The sequence below is a fragment of the Oncorhynchus masou genome, chromosome 30, assembly GCF_036934945.1.
Source record: "Oncorhynchus masou masou isolate Uvic2021 chromosome 30, UVic_Omas_1.1, whole genome shotgun sequence".
NCBI lineage: Eukaryota > Metazoa > Chordata > Actinopteri > Salmoniformes > Salmonidae > Oncorhynchus > Oncorhynchus masou.
The window spans coordinates 13742619-13754088 of record NC_088241.1 but is presented as its reverse complement, the minus strand read 5'-3'; the positions used below and the strand labels follow the sequence as shown (position 1 = coordinate 13754088).

The 11470-nt window shown below is 43.9% G+C and overlaps 1 protein-coding gene across 2 annotated transcripts; it reads left to right on the top strand.

Moving 5' to 3' along the window:
- Positions 1–9837, top strand: LOC135522096 (antizyme inhibitor 1-like). 2 transcript variants are annotated; one of them, XM_064948052.1, is made up of 12 exons: positions 1–190; positions 2390–2512; positions 3781–4286; positions 4742–4915; positions 5282–5454; positions 5583–5717; positions 6558–6639; positions 6767–6841; positions 7249–7411; positions 7562–7677; positions 8281–8495; positions 8783–9837. In XM_064948052.1, the coding sequence occupies exons 3-12, from the start codon at positions 4185–4187 to the stop codon at positions 8895–8897; spliced, it is 1350 nt and encodes a 449-aa protein (XP_064804124.1). In that variant the 5' UTR covers positions 1–190; positions 2390–2512; positions 3781–4184; the 3' UTR covers positions 8898–9837. The 2 variants fall into 2 exon arrangements, with proteins under 2 accessions (XP_064804124.1, XP_064804123.1); XM_064948051.1 differs by lacking the exon at positions 1–190 and adding an exon at positions 1367–1572.
- Positions 9838–11470: the final 1633 nt, after the last annotated feature.

Below are 11470 nucleotides of genomic sequence, written 5' to 3'. Positions count from 1 at the left end.
AGGGAAGCAAAACTTCACAAACTCTCGGCAGACAAGGCTGAGGTTGTTAAAACATCTGCAATCTAATTCCACACTGTTGAACTTCAAGCATGTGTTGCCAGAATACAAGAGAGGAGTACCAGTGACAATTTGTGGACAACATTTACATTTATCGCGGTGCCATGGGAAAAAGCATGACGACGTAACCAAGGTAACTATACTATCTGATTGAGACTTTACATTCTCAGAACCGTAGTAGTCTATTCTGGCAATAATTTAATATAATATCAAATAATATAAATAATATAATATTAAAGGGGAAATCTGCATTTCAAACAATAACAATTCACCTATCCCGCCACTGTTTTGGTAAATAGCTGAGAAATGGGGCTGGAGAAATCAAATTCATAGACAGAGCTATGGATGAAATAAATGGTCTGACCATATAAAATTACTTTTGAGGCTTTACAGTGTTTGTTTACAAAACATGTGGTAAACAAGCTTATATTTCGGGTTAAGATAGGGTACGGCAGTTGAACTAAGCTCATGAGGCATTTATGAGTTATTTTTCAATAATCGATGGGTCGAGATCGTTCATTTAAAAGTACACTTTTTTTAATGTAGCAATCGCAGATTGCTCATTTCAACTGCTTATCCTTAATAAATACAAATGATAAATAATGAGTTTTATTAAACATAATTCTCAGCATATCAATAGCATAGGTATAATTGTATATATTATCACAAAAACTAGATATCACACATGAAGAGAATAAAATAATGCTTAGAAATAAAATACAAGCCAAACAATTTAGCTATCACTCTCATTTGCTTTGACAGCTCGAAAACCCCGCCCATCTGACGTTATTTTCCGCTCCCCTTTCTTTCCAAAGATTTTTATAACCAAACCAAGATAGACCACAGCGTGTCGTTTCCAATAGGAACAAATGAGTCCTAGTGGGCAGAGCAAGCAAGGAGGTGGGCAGAGCCAAGCACGAGCTAGCAAGATCCTTTTTCCCCGTTCTAGCTACATCTGCATATTTCCGTTAGGGAACTCCTACTATATGAAGTGCGCGTGTTCAATAACTCAATTCGCCGTTGCACTCCTTATAAGCAACGCGATTTTTAAAAACTTTTACAAAGGGAAAAGTCTACCAAACTTAGTCCACTCTGTTCAAAACAGATTCTAGTTTTGGGAACAGAAAACTGTATTGAGATCAAATGTTTAATCGATGAGAAAATTAGCAGAATTTAGGCCCAAATCCATCTCCATCCATCTTCTCCCACTGCTGGCCACTGGGCTTCCTCTCACTACCAAATTTGGTAGTCAGTGGAAACGCCAAGCGAATGCTTCACATTTATACATCCGGTAAAATATCTGTCTCATTGTTCTATCTGTGTTTCTTTCTCTCTGTCGACTTCGGCAGTTTTGCTCGCTGCGTAGCTACGAAAGGGTTCGATTTAGCTTCAAATCTCGATCTGCACCTCCGCTTTGATGTCATTTTTTCTTTCCTATAGTGCCCCCGCCACTCTTTGAAAATTCCACCTAAAAGGAAAAAACGATCCACCCCAAATATTGGGTTTTATTCTCACGTAAGTACCTTCTAGCTACCTAGCTTGCTTGCTAACTGGCTAGGTAAGTTGCTAACGTTAACTGTTTAAGGAGGGAAATTAGCTAGCGTTAGCCGCAGATAGCTACGTTAGGTAATGAACGAACTAGCTAACGACTGACAGTCATTATTGTCGTCATTCATCAAAGTTATTTAGCTAGCTATTTTAGTTTATTATATATTATCATAGCTAGCTAGCTGTGCTAGCTATATAATTAGCATTAGCTATGATTACTTTGAAAACGTTATCGGGTTGTTTCTAGTGAATCCCTAGACGCCATATAACTAGCATTCGCAATCTTATTTAAAGCCATTTATCACACAGGGTTAGCTAATGTTCGCCTGCTGAGTTGGAATGTAATATAAGTTAACTGGCTAGTTATGGACGTTTTGTTTTGACATTTTATTGTTGTTATTTTGAAAACCACAGTACTACAATCAATAGCTATTTAGTTAAGGTTGGAACTTCGTCAGGTCGCAATTGTAAATGAGAACTTGTTCTCAACTTGCCTACCTGGTTAAATAAAGGTGAGAAAAAAAAACATTTAGCATATTCGACAACATAAGGTATAACGTGGCACTTGAATTCATTAAAAACTGAGAAATTATTTAGGATTATGAAAACCATAACAACCTAAAAAAAACACACCTGTTATAGCTGTGAAAACCACCAGTCCCTAACGATCAATAAACCTATGTCTTGCTTTCCCATTCAATATTTTTTTTGATCTCATCTAATCCTCTGAGCCAGCTTTGCCTCTCCTTCCTCTTGACTCAACTGTATCTTGTCTTCTGTGCAGGTGTACAATTACTACCCAGAGGGCTTAGGGGCGGCTCTCCGCCGAGAGCCGTTCGACTTCAACGCGGAGCCACCTTGGGATCCTAGCTGATAGTGGGGGAGCTCCATCTCCTAACTCGTCCATGTGAGTAGACATCAGGTCGAGTAGGAGGAGTAATGATCTCTGTTCAGTTTAGCCTCTTAGATCATAATAATTATAAAACACTATGGACAGGGAGACCTTGATCCTAGATCAGCACCCCTACTCTGAGACGCTTTGTGAATATGGGTCCAAGTCACGCTGACACCATAATAACCCAAACATGTCCTTGTGGTGACTGTTGAAATAACAATAGCATAGTGTTGTGCTACTTTTATCTGATGCTCTCTGTCCCTGTTTTTACTGGTGACTGGTTAGATCCAGTAACAGAGAGGAGGGGCCACTCAGCCATAGTTGAAACACAATGTTTCCCGTCTTCACATGTAACCTAAATGTTATGATTTCTTTGTGTATGTCATGTTGTAAGCCTACTGTTAGATTTGTGATATGCTTTTATTTCCTCCCAAGTCTTTACCCCAATGAAGTTGGATTGTAAAGTTAAGCATTTTTCAGTCACACACACATTTTTGTCCATTAACCAAACGAGACCATAATTTGTGACCTTTGATCTTTTGTGTTAATTGTAGTGGGTTGTTGTCAGTGTTTTCAGACTGCTGAGATGTTGTTTTAGTCATGTCACTGCTGTCCTGTTTCTTAGAGCCATTCCAGCTTGCTATCATGAAGCTGTCTCTGTGTTTTTGAACTGCCAATACAAGGCTCCCAGCCACAGAACAGAGACAGGTATACAAGGCACCCTTATGATCACAATAGTCCAACCTGGCTGTGCGACACACCCAGGCCCACAGACCCAGGCCCACAATGCTCTACTGACTGACGTATTATGTAACATTATTGAATGCAGTGATCTGACATCCCATGCCGCTGGTATTGTACCCAGATAATGCCATCAAAAGAAACCTTAATGGGTCACTGCCAGTGGGATTAATCCTAATTGTCAGGAGTAATTGATGGTAAGGTAAACAAACTCCATGCCCCAGAGGTCTTGTTTTCACAGTGGCTGTCCAGACTCCCAGACCTTCCCATACGCAGCCCCATAATGTGATTTCCACCTCGACCTCTGATTGGCTGCCCTCACAACTATCTTGGTTCACAGCCGGTTGACAAACCATCCTAAAGGCTTAACTGGTCAAACTAAGTGTAACATGTAGACCAACTGCTTTAGCCTTTTTCTGTCAAATAATTCCTTTTTTTCTTTCCCTCCATTTTTGTAATGATTAGATGTAACTAATTTCCCCCATCCACTTCAATAGTTAGGGCTATATTTCACGCTTCTCTCTTCCTGTGTTTTCCAGTTTGCTGCATACTATCAAGGACCCCAGGGGCTCAGAGAGGGACCACTTCACCCAGGGGCTCAGAGAGGGACCACTTCACCCAGGGGCTCAGAGAGGGACCACTTCACCCAGGGGCTCAGAGGGACCACTTCACCCAGGGGCTCAGAGAGGGACCACTTCACCCAGGGGCTCAGAGAGGGACCACTTCACCCAGGGGCTCAGAGAGGGACCACTTCACCCAGGGGCTCAGAGAGGGACCACTTCACCCAGGGGCTCAGAGAGAGACCACTTCACCCAGGGGCTCAGAGAGAGACCACTTCACCCAGGGGCTCAGAGAGAGACCACTTCACCCAGGGGCTCAGAGAGAGACCACTTCACACAGGCATAATTCTTTATGACTGGCAGATTAGCAGACAGCAGTTGAGATGAAGGGACTAGCTGACGAACCAAACTATTCCGTCGCCCTGCTGGAGGGAGCCACGGCCCTCAGCGATGTGGTTGAGAATCACATTTATGAACAAACACTGGTAAGTACTGTGAAGAGACATTCTCTGTACATTAAAATACATGCACATTTTGAAGTCTAGCTACTTTATAGCGTATTAAAGTTGTGCCCTTGGAAATGAGATTAGTTGATTGCCTAATCCGGAAATAGATTGATAAATTGTAGCAATCACCACATAAATAAATTGTTTGAGTATGTGACAAAGTACAATGCTGCTGTGTAAAACTGTGTGCCAGTCTCGCCCCACTTGGTTGAAGTGGCAAGTTAATGAGTCATTAACGCTGACCACACTCTGTATGCTTTCAATTCACACCAGTGGAAAAATGAGGTTGCAGATCGCTCTTATGTAATTGTATGGTGTTTGATGAGAGACAGTAAGAATAATCAGTCATGGTGTACTTGACAGATTCAGGTGAATGATGTCATAGCATGCCAGACAGCCAGTAAACCTGTCGTGTCGTGTTTTTCTTCCCTCAGGCTGAGAAGAATGCGTTCTTCGTGGCAGACTTGGGGATCCTTATGAGGCAACATGTTCGCTGGCGAACCCACATGCCCCAGATGCGTCCCTTCTACGCTGTCCAAGCCAACAGCAGCCTGGCTGTCATTGAGATCCTAGCTGCTCTCGGCACTGGCTTCATCTGCACCAGCAAGGTGCCCGCAGCGCTCTCTTCCACTACTACTGTTATAACACTGTATAACAAACAACCTGTCCAGATCAAATTGCATTTTAGTGTAGACTAACTTACTGGTCCTTTTCCACAGCTTTAGGATGTTTTTCAGTTAAATACATTTTTATAGATTCTTGGCTTACATCAGTTGCAGCTTCTCACAGCTCTGATTACCATAATTTTGTTGGGCCAATTACTGCTTTATAACGGCTTCATAGTCAACTGGCCTCTACTCACAGAAAATAGGGAGGAGCGCCATCTAGTGGAGAAATGTTTCGCTGCAACAGCGCATTGCTCCTTCACAACTTAGAGCTGTAATATCAACGTTGATGTTTTTGTGTCTTTTCAGTATGAGTTGGAGCTTGTGCAGGGATATGGCGTTCCCTCTGAAGACATTATCTACAGCGGTGTGTGTAAACAGCTCTCCCAGATCAAGTATGCCGCTAAGAACGGCATCGACTTCCTGGTGTGTGACAACGAGGCCGAGCTACGCAAGATCGCTCGCTGCCATCCCTGTGCCAAGTAGGTGTCCATGTAACTGTTATTATACCGTTATTTTAAAAGTCTATATTTCATACTCTACAATACAACTACAATGGGTATGAATATGAAATACCTGAAAACGCTAATCTCCCTCCATCTCTGCTCAGACTGCTGCTGCAGGTGGCCACAGAGGCTTCCAGCGAGGGTGATGAGATGGGCATGGCGTTTGGCTCCAAGCTGAAGGACTGCAGACACCTGCTGGAGAGTGCCAAAGAGCAGGGCCTGCAGGTGGTGGGGGTCAGGTGAGTCCTTCTGCAACGTCACCCTTCCTCTCGAGTTCATTATTATATTCTAGGTTTTTCTCTCTTTTTATTGTCTTTTAATTAAGTGCTAAGAAATTAAACTGTATGCTAACAGCAGAATTGTATGCCTGTCCAGTACTATTTTCACCATGAGGAGAAAATATTTTAGTGTATCATTGGGGATTGACCATTGGACAATTCGGCAGTATTTTTTGTTTGCCTGAAGAATATGGTCACTTGCCCGAAAATGTGAAAATATTTGTTTACACCCAAATTGCCTTAACTTGTCGGTCACGTAACAATAGGGAGGAAGTAGAGAGATCTGTTTTACGGGCCTGCTACATTGGACGTATAATTTCAGCAGAGTGTGAGACACTTATTAATTTCAACAAAACCCTGGGTGTAAGCATGTTGGCTCCCTAAGAGGTTTGCACTGATCTACGTTCTGGTTCTATTTTCAAGATTTCAACGTGCAACTCACAGCCGAGATCAATAGGCCATAGTGGCTGGCGCTCTGACCACACGTTAAACTTCCAGTTAATCAGGTCAGAATCGCCAGTGTCGCCCCTATGCTTGGCTACTGGAATTCAGTTTTTTTTTTTTTATCACCTGCCTAATGAAGCTGCCGTATATTTTCCGTCTTTCACTTAAACAATGGAGATAAACTAATTGTCTGGTTCTAGGTTTACTGGAGTTTTTAGCAGTTTTGTTTCACTTTTTTTCTCACTTTGGGTGACCTCCAAGCACGCTCAACTTGCCCGACTGCTCAGTTTCCGTTCCTCAGTCAATCCCTGATTTATATGGTATTCTCATGACATCATCATTATCCCCATGATGCAGGTTCCACATTCCCAGCTCCTGTGACGACCCTCAGGCCTACAGCCATGCAGTGTCTGACGCTCGCTGTGTCTTTGACATGGGGGTGAGTTAGCTAGTGCTTACGTTATGGGACATTGAATGTGCATAATATGTGAAGGAGACAGACATAAATATTCACCACCCTGCTGTTATATTTTGAAGTTTACTTTTTATTTTAATGTTGTTTTCAGGAGGATATTGGCTTTAGTATGACAATCCTGGATATTGGAGGTGGATTCAACGGCTCAGAGACTCAGCTGAAACAGGTCATTATTGTATGATAGTTAGCTCGTTACATAATACTGATTTAGATGGTTTACTTCAGCTGAATTAATACGTGACTCAGTCAGTCAAAGGTCACAAACCACTTCACCCTCTTTCTGATGTCAGGCCTGTACTAGTAATGTATTTTTCAAAGGAAAGCCTTCACCCAGCTTATCTTTGAATTTGAACATTTACATTTCAGTCATTTAGCAGACGCTCTTATCCAGAGCGACTTACAAATTGGTGAATTCACCTTCTGACATCCAGTGGAACAGCCACTTTACAATAGTGCATCTAAATCATTTAAGGGGGGGGGTGAGAAGGATTACTTATCCTATAACACACTCTACACACTCTATAGAATGCCTGTTAGGCTGAAGGTGCTGACTGTTTTTTCCTCTGGTAACAGATTAACAGTGCAGTCAGGCCGTTGTTGGACCTGTACTTCCCTGCATCGTCTGGCGTCTCCATCATGGCAGAGCCTGGCAGTTACTACGTGTCCTCCTCCTTCACCCTGGCTGTCAACATCATCGCTAAGGAAGTAGGCGCCCGGGATCTTCATGGCATTCTCGGTCAGTGGCAGTACCTTCTCAATACCTAGCATATGAAGCTGGTCAAAATCAGTGATCATGGTTCAGCAGACCTAGATGCTCCAGCAGACCAGCACACACCTTTTCTACTATTTTTGTCTCATGACTCTTGTCTGCCATACCTCTTTACAGATGAACCATCTCCCAACGATGAGCCAGAGTTCCTGTACTACATGAACGATGGGGTGTACGGCTCGTTCACTAGCAAGCTAGCAGACAATGTGATTCCAGCTCCGGCTCTGCCCAAGGTGAGTTTTGGCTTCAGGGCTTAGTAAACTACATTTACCAAGCTATGCGTCCTCCGAAACACAACCCAACAAAGCCGCACAGCGCGCATCCAACCCGGAAGCCAGCCGCACCAATGTGTCGGAGGAAACACCGTGCACCTGGCGACCTGGTTAGCGTGCACTGTGCCGCCACAGGAGTTGCTAGTGCGCAATGAGACAAGGATATCCCTACCGGCCAAACCCTCCCTAACCCGGACGACGCTGGGCCAATTGTGTGCTGTTGTGTGCCATGGGCCTCCCGGCTGCGACAGAGCCTGGGCTTGAACCCAGAGTCTCAGGTGGCACAGTTACCATTTCCCTAGACCACTGCGCCACCCGTGAGGCCCTAACAAACTACATTTTAAATAAACAAAATTACTAGTGAAATGCATGAAATGACAACGATTCTGCATTTTTGTGAATTTTGCATCACCAAGCAAAGTTAGGACGTTTAATTAAACTTATCTCAAGCACCCTGGAGTGAATATTAGGTTGCATCCCAAATGGAAACCCTATTCCCTATTTACTCATAAGCATGGCCCATAAGTCTCTCTAAATGACTCTCTGTGTCCCTGGATGTCCCAGAGCGGTGTGTCTGAGGAACCGGTGTTTGCCAGCAGTCTGTGGGGTCCGTCGGGTGATGAGCTGGACCAGGTGGTGGATCAGTGTCTGCTGCCAGAGCTCAGTGTGGGAGACTGGCTGATCTTCAACAACGCTGGGGCCTATAGCCTGGGCCCTCCGTCCACTTTCACAGATTCACCCAGACCCCCCGTCTACTACACCATCTCTACTGGAGACTGGTAAGAGACAGGCGAATGTCAGGCTGGCACTGTCACTGTTTGAAATGGGGAGCTGTTGAGGATTTGATTTGATTTATTGTTTGAGGTGAGTTTCCCCCATTTAATGTATGTAAAGTGCTTTCACCACCTGGAAAAGTGTTATTCATATTTATTTGGGACCTACTGATTTTTATTTTAACAGTTGTGTGCTGCCATCGACCTTTTGCTGCTGTTGTTTTTCTATATTGTTTTGGTAGTCCTTTGAAGATAATTATTTTCAACAAGTTTTGTTATTTTGTTGTTGACAGGTTTGAGATGCAGGATGCTGGTATCACCCAGGACATCAGCATGAAGAACTTCTCTCTGGTCCCCTACTTCCTCCACTCCAGCCAATCAGATGAAGCCCTGTCGGTCCCAGCTTAGGCTAGCTGAACCAATCCCATGTCCCTGCTGTGCTGATCTCACCTGGTCAACATTCCAATGGGAGGAAAATATTGAATGGTGCTTGCTGGCTAAAAGCTTTTTATTATTCATTTCATAAGGAATTGAGCTTTTGGGATGGGGGGGGGGGGGGTGAAAAGCCCTATACAATATGTTGTTGGCTCTCTCAAGGAATAGCACAGGTGTTCCTTCCTTTCCACATTCAGTAAAATAGTATGCAACAAAATGGATGAGTCTGTAGGGATGGAACTCCCACCTGTGTGGGTATCCCATGCGGTTACAGTTTACATACAGTAAATACATACAATGGAATTTAAAGTTAATATTTGAAACATGTATTATATTGCCTATATGTCTCCTTTTGCCAGTCTTGTAAATTCAATTGTCTACCTATTCAAAGTGGAGCAGTTAACAAAACCTGATGTTTTAAAGCCATTTTTGGATGCTTTGCTAAAACATATTTATGTCTATTTATGGTTTTGTTGGTTGTCGTTTTTTTTGTTTTGTGTGCTATGAATATCTGGTCCCCTGGCACTTATGATCAGTCAGTATTTAAAAGGCAGCCAATGATGCATCCCCCTATTCCCTATTTAGTGCAATACTTTTGACCAGATCCCTATCTAGGGAATAGTGTCATTTGGGATGCATATAACAGTGCAGTGCCTCAGATGAAGGGGAACTCTTTGATTCAAGCAATATGAGTACAGAATATCATTCACTTAACATCTCGTTGATAGGGAGCTTGTGCTCACACTAAATATAAACCGTCTTGAGACTATTATCATAATGCAACATTGATGTTTCATTTGTTTTTTAAATCCCTCTTCCTTACACGTCTCTGTGGAAAGAATTGTCCAACATCTGTGAATTGGTCTCCAGTTTTGTCTAAAGTAAATTAATATAAAAGCTCTCTGAATCATAATGTGTATATGTTGTTCTTGCTGGTAAAATGTGAATTTTCACCCACCGCTTATTAACAGCACTGTAACATGAGCCACTATACTCAAACATACTCAGTGGACAGTTTATTAGGTACACTCATCTGGTACTGGGTCGGACCCCTTTTGCCTCTAGAACAGCCTGAATTCTTTGGGGCATGGACACATTGATCAATTGGTATCAAAATAAAATGTTATTGGTCACATACACATTTAGCAGATACTATTGTGGGTGTAGCGAAATGCTTGTGTTCCTAGCTCCAACAGTGTAGTCGTATCTAACAATACACACACTGGGTGAACAGGCCGTGGCTTGGGTGCTTGATGATCTTTTTGCCTTCCTGTGACATCGGGTGCTGTAGGTGTCCTGGAGGGCAGGTAGTTTGCCCTCTGTGATACATTGGGCAGACTGCCCCTCCCTCTGGAGAGCCATGATGGCGTAGCAATTGCCATACCAGGCGGTGATACAGCCCGAAAGGATACTCTCAATTGTGCATCTGTAAAAGTTTGTGAGGGTTTTATGGGTGAAGCCAAATTTCTTCAGCCTCCTGAGGTTGAAGAGGTGCTGTTGCGCCTTCTTCGCTGCATTGTCTGTGGGTGGACCATTTCAGATCGACAGTGATGAGTACGCCTGGGAACTTGAAGCTTTACACCTTCTCCACTGCGGTCCTGTTGGTGTGGATAGGGGCGTGCTCACTCTGCTGTTTCCTGAAGTCCAAAATCAGCTCCTTGGTTTTGATGACGTGAGAGGTTATTTTCCTGGCACCACTCCCAGGGCCCTCACCTCCTCCCTTTAGGCTGTCTTGTCATTGTTGGTAATCAGACCTACTAATGTTATCATCTGCAAACTTTATTGAGTTGGAGGTGTGCACGGCCACGCAGTCATTGGTGAACAGGGAGTACAGGAGGGGGCTGAGCACGCAACCTTGTGGGGCCCCTGTGTTGAGGATCAGTGAAGTGGAGGTGTTGTTTCCTACCTTCACCACCTGGGGGCGGCCCGTCAGGAAGTCCAGGACCCAGTTGCAAAGGGCGGGGTTCAGACCCAGGGCCCCGAGCTTAATTATGAGCTTGGAGGGTACTATGGTGTTGAATGCTGAGCTATAGTCACTGAACAGCATTCTTACATAGGTATTCCACTTGTGAAGATGGGATAGTGAAGTGCGATGGCATCGTCTCTGTGGATCTATTGGAACGGTAAGAAAATTGAAGTGGGTCTTGGTGTAAGGTAGAAGTGATATGATCCTTAACTAGCCTCTCAAAGCACTTCATGGAACAATGGTGGACATCTTGAAGCAAGTGGGGACAGCAGACAGGAATCGGGAGAGATTGAATATGTCTGTAAACACTCCAGTCAGCTGGTCTGCACATGCTCTGAGGACATGGCTAAGGATGCCGTCTGGGCCTGCAGCCTTGGGAGGGTTAACACGCTTAAATGTCTTACTCATGTCGGCAATGGAGAAGGAGGACCCACAGTCCTTGGTAGCGGATCGCGTCGGGGCAATGTTTTATCCTCAAAGCGGGCGAAGGTGTTTAGCTTGTCCAGAAGCAAGATCAAGAGACCTTACGTGTGCCAAGAAAACATTCCCCACACCATTCCGCCACCATCCTGTACCATTG

Bases quoted from the DNA above. Each gene is read 5' to 3' on its own strand.
- LOC135522096 (XM_064948052.1), top strand. From the start codon at position 4,185: ATGAAGGGACTAGCTGACGAACCAAACTATTCCGTCGCCCTGCTGGAG. The intron at 5,718-6,557 runs GTGAGTCCTTCT...CCCATGATGCAG, and splicing joins CTGCAGGTGGTGGGGGTCAG to GTTCCACATTCCCAGCTCCT. The intron at 7,678-8,280 runs GTGAGTTTTGGC...TGGATGTCCCAG, and splicing joins CAGCTCCGGCTCTGCCCAAG to AGCGGTGTGTCTGAGGAACC.